At 44.3% G+C, this 17996-nt stretch overlaps 1 protein-coding gene across 6 annotated transcripts in view; it reads left to right on the plus strand.

Moving 5' to 3' along the window:
• OPA1 (OPA1 mitochondrial dynamin like GTPase) overlaps positions 1–17996 on the plus strand; it is a 298318-nt gene that overhangs the window by 51910 nt on the left and 228412 nt on the right. For 3 of the 6 annotated variants that reach the window (XM_086949083.1, XM_086949084.1, XM_086949087.1), the window contains 2 exons: positions 12983–13053; positions 17172–17282. In XM_086949083.1, the coding sequence (XP_086805209.1) occupies positions 12983–13053; positions 17172–17282 (182 nt within the window). The remainder of the gene's footprint in view (positions 1–12982; positions 13054–17171; positions 17283–17996) is intronic. The other 3 variants (XM_086949085.1, XM_086949086.1, XM_086949088.1) reach the window with 1 other exon arrangement.

The following is a 17996-nucleotide window of genomic DNA, read 5'->3' on the forward strand; positions in this document are numbered from 1 at the left end:
GGTTCTTCGGCGACAAGGGTGGCTGCGAGCGACTTACTTCCGGCCAGAGGTCCAGAATAGGATTTTGGACTTGCCCTTTGATGGGGACATGTTATTTGGGAAACATGTCGATGAGACCCTGCAGGGTATAAAGAAAGACACAGAGACTGCAAGGGCTCTGGGAAACCTGCAATATAGGAAAACACTGTTCCGTGGAGCACGAGGAAGAGGCTTCACTTCACCAAGAGGAGGTTATCAGCAGCAGCGATACTCGCAGCAGTCGCAGTCGTACAGACCTCAGTACGGCAATCAGTACTATCAGCGACAGTCGCAATCCCAGTCTTTCTCTCGTCAGAACGCTCGTGGACGACAGGGGCGTCAGGGCAAAGACGCTGGCAAGCGTCAATAGCGGCCTCCTGACTCTGCCAACTGTTCCTTCGCTTCTGGGATCTCCAGTGGGCGGCAGGATATCACAACATCTGAGCAGCTGGGAAGAAATAACATCGGATCAGTGGGTATTGAACATCATCCGAAATGGGCATACACTAGAATTCCAGGAATTTCCACCTACAAGAGCTCCCCACGCCACTACTTCGAAACATCTCAACCTTCTACAAAAGGAAGTTCAACAAATGCTTCTGAAGGGGGCTATCCAACGTGTTCCCCTATCACAAAGAGGAGAAGGTTTCTATTCAAGATTTTTTCTGATCCGCAAAACAAAACAAAAGTGGCGTCCTATCCTGGACTTGAGGGAGCTCAACACCTATCTCAAGAAGCTGTCGTTTCGGATGATTTCACTCCAGGACATATTGCGCCTCTTGAACCCAGGCGACTTCATGGCAACATTAGACCTGGAAGATGCCTATTTTCATATCCCGATCCATCCAGCTCACAGACGTTTCCTTCGCTTTACAGTAGGCAAGAGTCACTTCCAGTTCATGGTGCTCCCATTTGGATTAAAGTCCGCTCCTCGGATATTCACAAAGGTCCTGGCCCCGGTAGCAGCATTTCTGAGAAGACAGTCGCTGGAAGTATTCCCGTACTTAGACGACTGGCTGCTGAAGGCTCCAAGCTTACAAGAGGCATCAAAAGCAGTGAACACATGCCTAAACCTCTTTATTCATCTGGGTTTACAACTCAACAAGGAGAAATCGGTTCTTCAACCGGCAGGTACGGTGAAATTCTTGGGAGCGATACTCGATACTCAGGTGTGCAGAGCCTTCCCATCGGAAGAGAGACAGATGAAACTCATGTCGTCAGCCACTCGTTTACAGAAGAAAAGTTGGATAACAGTCAGGATGTACAAATCTCTTCTAGGGTCGATTTCATCCTGTATTCAATTGATTCCGCACTGCAGGCTGCGAATGCGCCCCTTGCAGGAGGAACTGGACCTTCAGTGGAGACAAGTGGAAGGGTCGTTCGACGACAGGGTGACGGTTACCCAACAGATGAAACGGTCGGTTTCATGGTGGATGAAAAGATCTCACCTCACTGTGGGACTCAGTTTCAGGGCGGCACCGGCTCCTCAGGTCATTACCACGGACGCTTCTCTTCAGGGTTGGGGAGCGGTCATGCAAGACCTCCAGGTCAGTGGTCACTGGACTCCGGAAGAGCGTCGCTTACATATCAACGTTCTGGAGCTAAGAGCTATTCGATTGGCGATGTTGGCTTTCCTTCCAAGGATTGCGGATTCGACAATACTGGTGCGGACGGACAACACCACCGCAATGCATTACGTCAACAAGCAGGGAGGCACAAGATCGCCACTGCTTTCACAGGAAGCCCAAATACTGTGGGAATGGGCGATATCGCAGAACATCACGCTCGTGGCAGAACACCTTCCAGGAGTATGCAACACAAAGGCGGATACACTAAGCCGCCTGAGAGCAGTCTCGCACGAGTGGGAATTGGAGAGCACAGTGGTCAAGGACATCTTCTTCCGTTGGGAGACCCCAGCGATCGACCTGTTTGCAACACCAGGGAACAAGAAATGCCGGTGTTATGCAAGCAGGGAACACCATCGAGGGTCACTGGGGAATGCCCTTTCGATGTCTTGGTCAGGCGCGTTTGTTTACGCCTTTCCGCCATTTCCCCTGATTCCTCGAGTCCTCAAGAAGCTCAAGATGGACAGGTGCAGGATGATACTGATAGCGCCTGCCTGGGCTCGCCAGTTTTGGTACACGGAGTTGCTTCTTCTATCAGAGACACAGCCCATTCATCTGCTACCCAAACAGACACTTCTGTCAATTTACAACGGCCAGGTTCTTCACCGAACCCGAGCTCGCTTCAATTAACAGCTTGGCTCCTGAATACAGAGAGTTTAAGGATTTAAACATCTCAGAAGAATGCAGGAACATCTTGGCACAGGCACGAGCTCCTAGCACTAATAAGACATATAGAGCGAAATGGAAGAGGTTCTATTTGTGGTGCCAGAGAGAAAAAGTACATCCATTCTCTTCAGCTCCGCATCAACTCTTGCCATACATTCTATCGTTCGCACAGGCAGGCCTGGCTCATGCTTCGATCAAGGTCCACTTGGCAGCTATTTCCAGGTATAGGAGAACAAGATCTGGCCCTTCTCTATTATCAGCAAGAGTAATAAAACAATTCCTGAAAGGACTGTTTAGAGTTTTTCCGCCAGTTAGGCCCCCACCTCTGGTGTGGCACTTGAATGTGGTCCTGGCTCAACTGATGAGATCGCCATTTGAGCCAGTACATAAGGCGGACCTAAAGTTCCTATCATGGAAGGTGGCGCTTCTTTTGGCACTCACCTCTGCAAGGAGAGTAGGAGAGCTTCAGGCTTTAACTATCAAGGAACCCTTCTTGCAGTTCAAGAATGATACATTGATCCTACGAATGAACCCCAAGTTCATTCCGAAGGTACCGACAGACTTTCATCTTAACGAACCAGTGGTTTTGAAGTCTTTTTTTCCTCGACCTTCAACCCAGGCTGAGAGGACACTTCATTCTCTGGACGTTCAGAGATGTTTGAAATTCTATCTACAACGCACAGCTGGATTTCGAAACACACCCCAGCTGTTTGTGGCTTTCGGAGCCCCAAGGAAAGGATTTCCATTGTCAAAACAAGGGATTTCTAGATGGATAACAAGTGCGATCCGGTTCTGCCACCAGGCGGCAGGCAAGCCTTTGCAAGGACAGGTGAAGGCACATTCCACAAGATCAATCTCAGCATCAACAGCGCTGTTTGCTGGAGTATCCATAAAGGATATTTGCAGAGCGGCCACCTGGAGCAGTACTCACTCATTCACGAGGCACTACTGCCTGGAGGCGGCTGCAAAGGAGGATTCGGCTGTAGGACAGGCAGTCCTGAGAAATCTCTTCCAATAAGAGGTGAGCTTTCCTCTCTTCCCTCCTCCTGTTTTTTCAAACATTTCATTTATTATGCTTTGGTTACTGTTTTATGGTTGTTATAATCTGTGATATCATTAGTTTGTAATGATTCTGTAACTGTGCAAGAAATGTTTGAGGTATGCTAACTGCTATCTACTCTGATACAAGCAATGGGAATCTATGAAAGTTCCAATACTGGAGTAAGAAACAAGTTACTTACCTGTAACTTTAGTTCTCCAGTATTGGTAACTTTCATAGATTCCCATGCGCCCACCCGCCTCCCCTGGGAAAGCTCACTTTAGGGCTAGGTGATTATGTGGCAAGGCAAAGGCTACGAAAATCTGAGGCTCTGAGCTTTCTCAGGAAGGTTCTACAGGGTGAGGCTGATCTGATTGGTTGCTAAGGTGACTTTGGGTCTTTTTACATAATGACACCAATAGGCTACAAAAGATAATGAGGCCTAGGCCTAATTTTTTACTTTTTTACACCTATTAGGGTGTATTTACCTAGGTATATATATATATATTATTACCGAGGCTCCCATTCCGACGACGGGGAATGATACAAGCAATGGGAATCTATGAAAGTTACCAATACTGGAGAACTAAAGTTACAGGTAAGTAACTTGTTTCTTCCTGTACTGCTGAGGTGTGCACTGATGTTGACCTAGGGGCCACACTGCCACCTCCTAAGTATCCCCTTTCCCAGCTAAGCTGCAGCCATTGCCCCAACAGTCCAAAGCCCACAGCTGGAACAGGACTGCTGCATGCGTCTGTCCTACCGCCACCAGGAGTCCAACAGCTGAAATCAGGTAACTGCGGGGCTTAAGAACATGGCATGAATGAGAGACCTAGAAGCGGGCTAAAGCCTGGCTCACGAACTAAGACTTTTCCTTCGGTGCATTGTAAGCATACAAAAAGTGAGCTGAACTATTGGTGCATATATACCTTGATGATGATTGAACAAAATTTGCTTTTTGATTGGATTAAAACCCTTCTCAAGCAACAACCACAATCCATTGTCAAGGCGAACTACATAAGTAATTAAATGAACCTGTGCTTATCCTACCAAAGCAGTCCATGCATTTATATGTAATGGTTAAATCAGTGAGGGGAAGCAAGCCTTACCTCCTCCTGGATTTGCCAAAACATCATCGTCTTTTAACATATTTTAGACTGAGTATTTTTCATCAGCTTCTGTTTCAAAACGAGCTATGGCAGAAGCCAACTTGTCTGCCCCCTTATACCTGTGATAATGTTTGTGTGTGTGACACCAGCATTTGGTGCTTGTCTGCCCCAGATTCTCTTCCTTGCGGTCTAAGTATGTTAGGTAAATTTTGCTGCAGAGGAGTTTTTGACAGAGTAGTCCTGCTTTTTAGGTCTCGCCTGTCGATGCGCATGCGCATCGAGCAAGGCGAGAGTATTGCGAGTTATCCACTCTTTATCCACACTGCAAGGAATCGTGGCGATTCCTTGCAGTGCCCGTGACTTTTAAGGTCAATGCGCATGCGCATTAAGCTTATGCGCATGCGCATTGACCTTAAAAGTCACGGGCGCGTGCATGTTTGTCTTTGTTTACCCGCTCCGCCCCCTCCCGCCGCGTCGCCTTGCCTACTCTCTTCCACAGCCTCCCCCAGCTCCGCCCCCTCACTACTTGATTGCACGGCCGCTAGGCCGTGCCTCCCCTACTCTCCTCCCCCCTCCTCCTCTCCTCCCCTGCCTGCCGCTAGCCTTGTTTCAATTCACATTGTTTGGCTTTAATCACAACATTAGAGCCTTGTTACGTGACCACCGAGTATTTCAGCGGGCTCTGCTTATACCCTACCTGCAGACCCCTTTTTTGACTCCTACATATCTGTTTGCTTGCAACAAAGTGTAACAACCTTCAACCCGCAATATCTTGGTTAATAGCCAACCTTCGGCATTAATCACAACATAAGAGCCCTGGCACGTGACCATCGAATATGGTCAAGGATTTTCCACCCTGTCTGCAGATATTTTAATTTTAATTCACACATGCCATATTGCGCATGACAAACCCAGACGGCACCAACTCATTCCAAAGTTAATAGTCTACTTCCCCTTAGCTGCAGGACACCGTGTAGGCATCACACGCCTATCGCGTGATGACGCACATACACACCCCGGAAGCAACAGCACACCGGAGCAACTTTCATAAAGGAATGCCCCGGGCTCCATTGAGCGCCAGCCTTCTCCACGGGGACCCCTTAATAGGTTTAGCGGCGGACACCTCTCCCACTACAAGTAAGATCATTCGGTGTTCAGCTGTCTTTTACAGCTGGACTCTCGGTGCCATGTAAATATGTACCGCTATCCTTTTTTCTGACAGATTCGTTCAGTGATTCATTTATAATGCCGCTTTTTGTTTTTTCGCCGCAATTTTAAAACCTGTTCTCGTACAGTATGTGACAGGAAAGAGGCAAAAATTTCCCCCATCCCCGGGACAAGATTAGCCAGCCTAATACTGGACAAATGTAAATATAAATATAACATATTTAATGAGTATAGGTGCATGCACTTAGCGCTAGAAACCAAGCCTTAAGACAGCGTACTTTTACCTCTCGCAGCCTCCCCCAATGTGCACACCAACTCTCCATGCAACACGTCTTTGAAGCGTGTCCTCTTTCCAAACAGCATCGTGGACAACATTATTTACCAGAGACCGTTACTCTGCCAACGCTGCACCTCCATCGTACCTTCAGAGAGAGTCCAGGCGATGTTATAACTTCTTCCTATTCAATGGGAGCCGCCATGACACACAATGTGTTCTAGGAACGCATGCGCGACCTACCATGTGCAGTCGCCATCTTGGGAGGGAAGAATTTAGAGACAAACAGAACATCAAAATGAAACGCAAACTCCCTGAAAATAAGTATAGCGACCATCTCACATATGTGGATTTATGAGATCCTATAAACAAGAAGAAGCAAGCGCTTTGAAATCATATCCATTTCTGCTTAACTAAACATGTATTTATATTTTTTATTATACTTTTACATATAAGAATTGAAAAATTACATAGATGTAATGAAACAAGTCACTCCTTCAAACGACAACAGTCTGTTGACAACGCAGCATTTGAAAAGGGTATCTATGAGTCTTTGTCAGTATTCTTGGTTGTCAGTCATGTCTTTCCTTGAGATCAATGAAAAATTCTGTCAGTCAAAAATGGCCGCTACTGTCATTAAACGCTGTACGTGTTTCCGTCAAGTGCCTAGGAAGTCCACACCGAGGCTTGCATCGCAAACCTTATAGTGTACTACGGGAAACGACTTTACTAGGGAGTAAAACCTATACCGTCGCTGTTCAAAATGATTGACGCACGACTGTAACCAATAGTTGTTGAACACAAGGTCCTGTCCAATCATGGGTGAGTATGGGGTGGGGTTTGACCTTAACAATCATGGGAGAGTGCATCTTGTCGTAGCCGCAAGAGATGGTTGAAAGACTTAGAGGTTCAGTACGTGGTGTCTGCAACCTAGGGTAAGAATGCAACCTGTTTGTTGATAATTAGAGGTATGCGAGCCAACAAATTAAATTAAATTAAATTAATAAACAGAGAGCCGAGAGGTCTGGCTGGGATTTCAGAGCACGTGCACAAGCCGAGCCCTGAAAACATATGCTCTATAAATCATGCAATATACCTCATATAAAATATGAATAAAAACTCTTCAAAACTAAAAAAATGTATTTCTTTAAGATGTGAAAGCTTTTTTTATTAAATTAATAGGGCACGTTATAGCACTGCGAAATACTTATTGAAAGTGATATTTGAAAGTGCCTTCATCAAAAAAAAGTTTTGGGGAAATAAAATACTTGCTGAGATTTATCTAGGTTTTTTGGTTTCACCTTGTACAAATCAACCCCTCACCCTCACTCACCCTCAACCCCTCACCCTCACCCACACTCACCCCCACTCACCCTCACCCTCACTCACACTCACCCTCACCCACCCTCACTCACCCTCACTCACCCTCACTCACCCTCACCCTCACTCACCCTCACTCACCCTCACCCTCACTCACCCTCAACCCCTCACCCTCACTCACCCTCAACCCCTCACCCACCCTCAACCCCTCACCCTCAACCCCTCACTCACCCTCACTCACCCTCACCCTCAACACCTCGGCCTCACCCTCACTCACCCTCAACCACTCACCCTCACTCACCCTCAACCCCTCACCCTCACTCACCCTCAACACCTCACCCTCACTCACCCGCACTCACCCGCACTCACCCTCACCCTCACTCACACTCACCCTCACTCACCCTCACTCACCCTCACTCACCCTCACTCACCCTCAACCACTCACCCTCACTCACCCTCACCCTCACTCACCCTCACCCTCACTCACCCTCACCATCACTCACCCTCACCATCACTCACCCTCACCCTCACCCTCACTCACCCTCACTCACCCTCACCCTCACTCACCCTCACTCTCACTCATCCTCACTCACCCTCACCCACCCTCAACCCCTCACCCTCACTCACCCTCAACCCCTCACCCTCAACCCCTCACTCACCCTCACCACCTCAGCCTCACCCTCACTCACCCTCAACCCCTCACCCTCACTCACCCTCAACCTCATGCTAAAGATTTACAAAAAAACCCATAAACAATTCTAAAAGCACTAACTCTAATGCTGCGAGACCTATTGCATTTCTAATGCTTGTTTATATTTACGATTGTCATCTACCCCTAAACTGTGTTTTTGGGTTTCTGGTAGCTGTTTTTAGTGCCTGTTTTGAATTTTGAGTGTGTTTTTTTTAATTGCACTTTAAGAAAGACTTTTGTGGTAGCATTGGTTTTAGGTTGTTGATGTGTATATATAGTTTTTTCTGACCGACAATTCTCTTAATGATGCATGTAATTTGTTCTGTTCTTGTGTGCACTTTATGTTTTTTATGAAAAATCAAATAAAGTTTTTGAGCTGAATCTGGGCTTAACCCTCTGGAAGCTTGGCACAAAAGCTGCCAAGCTTAACTTAGAGGCACAGTGTTAAGTAGTTATGCAGCATACAAACGGCAATGAAGTGATAACACAACACAAGATCTTCTACACCAATGACAGAGTAAAATCGAATACATAAAATGACACCAAAACTAATCAAATCCAAATAGTACAACCTGAGTTTTTTTCTTTTTTAATGGTTTTATTAAAAATAGTCATAAGTTGCTAAGTCTCAACTGAGGGTATCTGGTCACTCTGGATCGGGACAAAACCACTAGTTCAGGCTGACTGTGAGGGGGTGAAAGCCGGACAAAGAACTGCGTTTAGCCCATTGAGAATTGTACATTATGCCCTTGCTGCAAGGTGTGAGCAGCTTTGCGAGGCTTTGTGTCTCCCGGCGTAGGTTCGATGACACTGTGCGCGGGGATTTGCGGGACTTCACATTAGATTTGATGTAACCGTCAGTTAGACAAGGCGGAGTTCTCTCCTCTACCAGTCACAAGGCTCGAAAAATCCACTTGCTATGGCGAACCAGATTTAATCGGGCAAGCTATTTTAATGGCCTACTCGCCCGTTCTGGCGAGCTGAAAACAGGTGTTCTGCTTGCTCATGAGTGAATGAGCAATAAAGGTGACTTTAAATCTTGTTTTCTTGTCACATTTGCTCGGCTTTCAGAAACCGAGGTTAATAGTCCGTTTGTCTTCTACATTTACTTTTTTTTCTGTGACTTTAGTTAGAGGATTTTGTAAAGTGAACTGTGTGACAATTGCATTGTGCAAAGCATGTGAAATGAAAGGTTGTAAGATTTCAGGCTTCACAACACTGAAAAAGGTAGCAAGTGAACTGTTCCCACATTTCAAGTACATTTCACTAGTTATGAAGACACATTTTTGTAATTCTGTGGTGAAAAAATATTTTTTTCTAGGATCAAAAGAAATGTGAACAATTTACTTGATGTGTAAATTTTAAATATTTTTGCTGAGACCCAATTTCCACACATTGTTTATGCACTGTATATTTTGACAGTAAAACTACATGTTAGTGGGAAAGATTTGTGGCCATTCCAGTGGGAAATGTGCATTATGAAAATGATGGTGCACTAACAATCATGCTTTAGACATATATTTATGAAAAAAGAGTTTTTAAACATGAAGTGGGAAATATTGCTGCTCCTGCCCAAATGACAATCCTATTAGTTAACTAAAAGATAAGCCAGAGGTCATTTGCACCCTATATGTTGGCGCGATTCTTACTATACATGGAGAAAAAGTTTAGTCTAGTAAATAAAGAGGTTTTTTTGTACAGCAGTAATATTGAACATGCATATTTGAAGGTGCTTTCTTATGTGAGAATGAAGAAAAAAGAAGTTTCATAGGACAAAATATTTGCCTAGGATCACACAATTTGAGGCCAGTTTACAGTTCCGGTACATTACAGTTAGGTCAAGTAGATAATTTGAATTATTCAAGGCATTCAGTTATGTGCCACTATGTTAAATATGTATGCCCTTCTTCTTTGCACATCTCGTCCATCTGCACATCTTCAACCGCCTCTTTCCTCTTCAGCACCCTCTTTTCACTCTTCCCCCGAAGGCACTTCCTGGCATCTCTCTCACTTCACCGCTTCCAAACATACACTGCACTCACTCACATTTAAGCAAGTTATTTACTTTTATTTTTGCCTTGTACATATTTTGACATCTGTGTACGCCCTTCACACACATTTACACAGAATTTAAATTGCAACTGGAATACATGACCATTGTCCTGTGTGCTCGCAGAGAGGCCACCTCACTGACAGGAACTTTGCCTGCCTTCAACCTCCGCGCCAGAGCTCTCAATCAAGGCCCCTCATAAATACCGGACACAGCTCAAAGTATGCACTTAGCAAGAGTATTAAGATGCGCGGAAAAAATGCAAGATTAAGTAAAACGTGAAATAAAAGAGGAACTAAATTGCTGGCATGTATTACCTTAGCATTTTTAACATTCATTGTGTGTAAATCAGTCCATGTTTTTGGTATTGATGTCAAGGGAATGAGGATTGAGCCAGTCTTACTTCATTATGGCATGTAACTTTCTTTACTATAAGCACACATTTCTCCCTTTGAACTAGACTCGGGTCTGAATCAACTTTGCAAGGGTACAAAAGCCCTGCTCGTCTTTTGGATTAATTTCGTGGGGGAGCAAATACAGCATCTCCTCTTCTACAGGGGCCAGCGATTTGCAGCCATGTCCTTGGATGTCGCAGTGGAGTAGGTTAGCGTGACCAAGGGTCTCAGCACGATATTCACATAGCATTATAACACTGACCATTACTGAGGACAAGGCCTACATCACATCTGCTTGCATCTAGTCCTACTGTGTGACAAATGGAAAAGGGTGGGGTCTCTGCCTGTGAATGTTGGACGTCTGGCCTCATGCAATGATGTAGACTCCGATGCCCGAAACTGGGATGCTGATAGTCACTGGCCTACAGTGGATACCACCAAAGACTACAAAGGCAGTGAAGGGCTTTAGAAAGGTAAGCCCTGCATCGTGCGTCACATTGCAGAAAGTTGGTTTACTGTCTGTCTTCTGTCTTCTACTTAAGTGTGAGGCAGTCTGGGACAGACAGTCCAGACTTAAATACATCGAGTTGTTTAGAGATACGTTTGTATCTCTAAATAAATAAATCAATTTTATATTTTTTTAGGTAAACGTTTAGGAATTTCGGGGGGTGCATCCCAAGAGACCTAATGAAGCAACTGCCTCTGACCCATTGTTATCCTTTGGGAGAGTCAGGACGTACAGTTGTGAAAAACCAAGTTACTACTTTTTCTTTACCAGGACATGTAAAACCTAAAAACACGTCCTATGTTTTAAATTCAATTTACCTTGTCCTATGGGCATTTAGGGTCTAATTTAGGTGTGGCTTATATGTATTAGAAAGGAAAGTTTAGGCCTGACTAAAGGCTTATTTTGCCACGTCGAATTGACAGTTTAAACCTGAACTACTGGCCACAGTGGCACGCCTGAGACATGTTTAAAAGGATACTTTCAGTGGGTGGCAGATTAGTTCTGCCAACCACAAGCAGCATTTCATTTACAGGCCATGGGTACTCCAGGTACTATATATGAGGGTCTTGTGAGTAAATTAAATGTGCAATCAGGTGCCAGTTTTACCATGTTGTTAGTAATGGTAAAGTGCATAAAGTCCTAAAAGCCAACAGAAACGGATTCGGTAAACAGGAGGGGTAAAGGCATGAAGTTTGGGAGTGATCCCTGCTGGGAGGACCAAGTCCAACAGTGATTGAGTAACTTCATCTGAGCTTAACCACTGCTGTGTCTCTGATTAGACGGACAGGATCTCAAATGCTGGAAGCTCCATTAGCGGGGTGGATACAGACAGAGTTTGCAATGTATTGTGTTCCCTATTTGTGCTGTGTAGTATTTTGCAACATTGTAAGATTAAAACCCTTTTTTTATTTTACCGAAAAGTACTAGCACCGGACTACACTATATTTTATGACTGTTAGTTTAGTTCTGAGCTGCGAACCCTTCTCATATATATATCTCCTCCCCCCCCCCCCCCCCCCCCCCCACACACACACACACTCTCTCTCTCGCCCTCTCGCCTCTAACTGCGAGCCCTCTCTATCCTGAGGGTCAAGTGTGGATGTGGTGTACCTGGCCCAGCTTACAGACCAGTATTGGGATAGGCCCCAGGACATCAGTGACAAACTACCTCACCTACCACGGTCAGGGCACAGTAGATTCTGTGCATCCTGTCGGTCTGGCATCTTGTTTTATATGATATCCACCTCCGAACATCGCCCTCACTGACGGACTTCAGGAAGAAACTCAGGACCTGACTTTTCGACTAAACCCAGCAACTGAGTGCCTGGATACCCTCACGGGTGATATTCTGTGCTATACAAGTACTGTTCAATTGATTGATTGATTGATTTAAACTATGGAAAATAATTGTCCTTGAAAGAAATTGCATTTCATTTGGAATGTCGCTCTTTGTGACCCCAATAGTCAACTTTTAATCGTGGCCGATGGACCTTTGTCAGTGGCCATTTGCATCAATGGCAGTTGAACATTTCCACTTGTTGTTGCACTTGACACGCTGTGGGCCGCTTGAAAGATTTTGAGAATATTCAAATTTTTATATTTTATTTCTAAAATACATTGTGCCTGTGGTTGCTTCCTCTATTATTGGCACCACCGCCAGCCTCCTGGCTGTGTCCAGAAATTTCTCCATAGACTATCAGTGTACACAAAATGTTAATATAGACCACACCCACTGCTAGCACTTTGCATTGCCATGTCCTTAATTAGGATGTTGCTATATTAATACATTTAATTTGGAACCCAGGGACCCTGCTGCGTCTTTAACACCGATCGAAGGAGCAGAATGTCGTACAGCTCATGATTCACAAGGGGCAGTAAGAGTTGGTGACTGTCCATGACCATTTTATCAGCTGGTTGGTGATTGAGCTCTCTCAGAGGGTTTTAATGGTCTTTGTCCATTAAGTCTATGGTTCTGTGAATGCACCCGCCTCTTATTCTGTGACAAAAAGGAAGATTCTGCATGAGTGTTAAGATGCAGCAATGTTGACTTGCCACCATGTATAACCTTCATTGTCTATGCATCTTCATAACCATTGTGTTCAAATCTTTGTATTCTGCAGGACCCGCAGGAGAAACTGCACTTAAAGTAACAACCAATCAAACCTTTGAAAATGAAAAGCAACACAAAAAGGTATGTCACAATCCGCTTTAATCACCTTGCTCTCCTCTGTTGAAATTATGGTACATGGTAGTTGCATATACTTTTCTTAAAATGCTAAAAATGAACAATTGCGATCAAGGATGGCGTTCCCTCTGCTAGAGCATCTTGAGTGTGACCCACATTTGAAGCCAAGAGGCGTCTGCAGCTTGAAGGCAGCACAAATGGGAGACGTTGATTTTGCCACCAGACGTTCTTAAAGTTTGTCTTGCTAACACAAAGACTGGACAGTGGACCAAATTGCTAACAAAAGGAGGCACCAAACTCAGAAATGTTACCAATATATTATCAAGGACAACGTATTTCCATGTGCAAACCTTAACAGAGCCCTCTGTCCAAGAGCACCACCCGTTCCTCAGTGTCAAACGTATTTGTGAATTATATTAAAGTTGCACCACTTTCAAATTGTATATTCTCAAATAAATTCATATTAAGTCCATCTGATAAATGAGATTCCTTCTTTATTGCTTTTTCTTTTTCTTGTTCAATGAACCACAGCCAACGCGTTTCGTTCTGTAAACAGAACTTCTTCAGGGCATTTCTGATATCCACGGCGCAGGTATAGTGCTTAGGTCAATGCAATTCTTCTTCAAATCAATAATTCTTATGTATAATAATTATGTGATCCTATGTCTTGCGAATTGCAATTATATTTTCAATCTAAAATCTATTCCATTCCCAAGTATGATATCCTGATTTAATAGACACTCTCAACAATTTCTGTCCGTATCGATTTCGGACCCATCACACGTCGTGCTTTACAGAGGAGCCCATACGCCAGACTCAGCGCCAGCGTACCCCGCTGGTCTTTTGAAATCACGTGACGCTGAGTCGGGCGTATGGATATAGATACTAACTGGATATAGATACGGACAAATTATTGAGGACTATTAAATCAGGACATTATACTTGGGAATGACATCGATTTTGGATTGAAAATATAAATGCAATTCGCAAGACGTAGGATCACAACATTATTATACATAAGAATTATTTATTTGGAGAAGAATCGCATTGACCTAAGCACTATACCTGCGCTGTGCAAATCCTAAATGCCCGGAAGAAGTTCTATTTACAGAACGAAACGCGTTGGCTGTAGTTCATTGAAAAGAAGAATATAAAGCAATAAAGAAGGAATCTCATTTATCAGATGGACTTAATATGAATTTATTTGAGAATATACAATTTGAAAGTGGTGCAACTTTAATATAATTTACGGAAATGTTTGTCTTGCTAACTTACAAGCGGCCTCTTTGAGTTTTCCGAAGATTGTTATGGCAGGATCTCATTCCACCTCCATGGTCGATCTCCTTGGAGGACTTTCGTGCTCATGGTTGGGCTCGCTATTAATGCATCCAGATGTTGTTTACAATGTGGCATGTAACCTGATTTGTTGCATCCCAGTAAAATATTTGTATTACATATGCCAGTTTCTATCGATTCACTCTAAAAAAAATACATATATATTTTATTGAAATACAGCGGTGTCTTTACTAGTACATCCACAATGCTGTCAACAACACAGACACGTACACATGATGATTGCCACGTTCAAGGTATGTGACAGATATGGGAGATAGGGTTGTAGCTGTGTTACAGGTAAGTAGCCAATCTCCACAGATCAGGAGGAGTGAGGGGATTTGTAGATCTGTAGGAGCTACAGTTTTCAGTTTAAAGTGCTGTATTAATAGTATTTTTGTGATCTTATTATTTCTCTGAAAGGGCTTCTAGGCACTCTGTTGTCTTGTATCTGAGGGCACAGGTGAAGAAGGATGGTTTGCCTGAGATCATGAAATACATTAAAATAAGCCTGTCACCTCCAGACTCCTAATTCAAACCCAAGATTTTAAGCGCAACAGATGTCTTCTGCTTGAATGCCTGAGTCAACATTACAGATAGAACTCCACCATTCTATTCCTGCACTTATTGTGAACAAAGCTTGTCGCTCTAACAGATGTGACGCTTATGCCACTGAGCAATTACCTATTTCTACCTCAGAAGAGTGACAAACTGAGTTGGCCTTGCCAATAATTTAACCTGTGATTTACAGGAGACCGAGATGGCCACAGTCTGCACCAAAGCGACAAAGCAATATTACTTTTCTATTCTTTCACATTTTATTCCAGATTAGGTTGCATAATTCTCAGCTTTCGCCTCTTTCTGACCTATGTTTGTGAACATCTCGGACCATAAATCATTTTTTATATTTTATTTGCCTTTGTGTTTTTGGCAGTCTTCATTTAGACTTTTTCCTCTATATATTGCACTGTTATTTATTTTCTGGTTATCAAACCTCCAAGGGACCATGTTTCTAGCAGGCTGGTTCGCCACAGAATATCGGTCTTTAATGTCTCAAGGTTTCAACTTCTATACGCTGTTCCTGCTGTTTGAGTAGATGAGTTGCAGACGGGCACTCGTGTGTAGACTCCCTTCTGTTAACTTACTGTAAGGCTGTATCAGAACATGACCATGGAACCCGTCTGAAGCGAGAGAAAGGGCGTCCCCACAAATCTCAGAGTAAAAGTCACTATCTCATTGCCATGTTTGCCTGTACCCTGGAGGTCCCAGCAGTTGATGTTTTATGGTGATCGGCTTTGAAACATTGGGAGGGTGGAGGCATCGTTCGGCATCAAGGTGTTGGACATAGATGATTGCCAGGCCTTCAGCCAGTTGCCAATTACCTAATGGCATCCCTGAGGTATGTTTATGGCTCCCCTTTTGAAGGCATTCTGCTGGTTCAATCTGGCTTTCGGATGAATTGTCATCTTCCCAGGAGAAAGAAGGATGAGCAGTCACTGCGTGGCTCTAAGACGTGGTCATTGGCTTTGTGCACTATTGTCTCTGGCCATGCGAGACCGTCAACGCTCTGCTTTTCCTCCATGTAATCCAACACAAGCATTGGCAGGGTCCACACTTCTTAGTTTGAGTCTCAGACCAGACAGTACCCGACATCCTGCAAGTCTTTGTAATATCAGTACAAGAGTAATGAGACAGTACTCGTTTTGGGTTATTCAGCACTATGGGGCACCTTTCCTGTGGGTCCAAAGCTTTGAGGTAAGGATCAGGGCCTACCCCAGTCTGTATTCCATAGACTTCACAACCGTAGCTGAGTTTTACATTAATCAGGACGTCTTTCTTCCGCTGTTCTTTGCTAACGTGTCGTTTGAAGTAGAGAGTACCCTCCACGATTCAGATATTGAAAGGGCTCCTTGATTTAATGTGGTCGACTCTGAGTGAGTGACTCACTGAGCAGCGGCAGATCTGTTGGGCAAGCAGCAGTGCATGCGTTCAGCTTCCAAAATCTTCTGATCCTTTCACCTTATGGCAGAGAAAGGTGCCTGAACCTGAGGAACAAAAGCTGAAGGACTGAGCGTACAGAGGTTCCTCCGTAAAATTCGCATTAACTAGTAAGTACAATTTATTTCAAATTCTGTAACGCCACCTGCAGACTAATAACCTAGACTTGTCAACAAATGCTATATATATGTTATTGTGAAGTGCCGAGGACTGCAGCCGGTTGTAGCGCCAAGTGCACCGCTTGGCCTCTGGTCTTGCCTGATTGCCCACTTCGCCCATCCTTTTATTCTGTCTTGCTAGGCACAAAAGTGTTATTCTGGTCTTGCTCTATTACCTTGGATATTCTGGTAAAAGAAGGAGATACGCTTATTATAAGAGGTTGTTGGCATGTGCTGTGCTTGATGTGTGTTAAACACAGCATAAAAAGGTAAATGCATGCTTTTGTTCTGTGCTGACATGGCTTTGTTTCTGAAAATATGGTGTAGAACAACCACCACCATTCCAGAAGGCACCAAGAGCTCCCACAAGAAAGGTTTTATTTCAGAATCAGGAAGGCTTGTTGGATGTAGCAGTGCTAAGGCGCCTGTTAGGCGGGGGCTTCCTGCTTGTTGCACGCTTCCTTGCCCTTAACATTCCATCACCTGGTCTTGTTTATAGGATAGAGCAGTGACTCCCCTGTTTTATTTTCCATTGTCCTTTTCATTCTTGTGTTTCATCTGTCTTTGCTTTGCCCTTTGTTTTTAACGTTTGTTTCCCTCCTTCATTTTCCATTTCCCTTTGTGAACTCATGGCAGGGCCTGCTTGGTGAACTCATTCTATTGCAGCAGCAAATTCAGCAGCACGAGGAGGAGGTGCGCAGGGCGGCCGGAGGCTTTAACACGGGCTCTTCACAGCAAAGGCGCAAGGTGATGGATTTGAGGGCACTGTGGATGGCTCGCATCTCGCTTGTGGTCAGCGCTGACTTATGCAGTGGGCAGTTGTGTGCTAAGTGGAGTGAATGGCTTCGCACTAACATTTACTTAACCGCGTTCAGCTAGCTACTCTGCCATGGTGGCCCCTCTGGAAGCTAAGTGGGCTGGTGCTCCTGGCGCTGGGCTTGGGTGTTAGTCAGGTCTTCATGTACCAGTGTAGCCGCTTGCTTTGTGATCTGGGAAGTGCATCTCTCCTTGTGCCTTGGTTGCTTTGGGGTGAATCAGGGATGCTCAGAAGCTTCTATGTGCAAGCCGCATACTTTGAAAAATTATGAAATTTCATTTCTTGGAGTGTAAATGAGAACCATAACCAATATCTTTGTTCGATACTAATGATCATAAATTAATTTTAAAGAATCAGTTCTTTCTATTGGAGGTAAAAGTTATCTGCTGTCCCTGTACATGACCGATAAATATTTTGAAAATAGTTGCTATGCAGGAGAGGTTTCTTTTTTGAGCACAGATGTAATTGGAATTTAAGTTTGATTTTCCATCTCTTAAGCTATGTTTAAGTTTTAAACTCATCACTATGGTCTTTCCTAGTGGACTCTAGATACAGACCCTAACCTCAGCAGCAGATTCCTAGCATTGCCAGGAATGACCTTCAGCAGGTCCTAGTGGGATGTGGTTGAAAACACACTGGGCATG

Source organism: Lissotriton vulgaris, unplaced genomic scaffold, assembly GCF_964263255.1.
Source record: "Lissotriton vulgaris unplaced genomic scaffold, aLisVul1.2 SCAFFOLD_1311, whole genome shotgun sequence".
In the NCBI taxonomy this organism is placed as follows: domain Eukaryota; kingdom Metazoa; phylum Chordata; class Amphibia; order Caudata; family Salamandridae; genus Lissotriton; species Lissotriton vulgaris.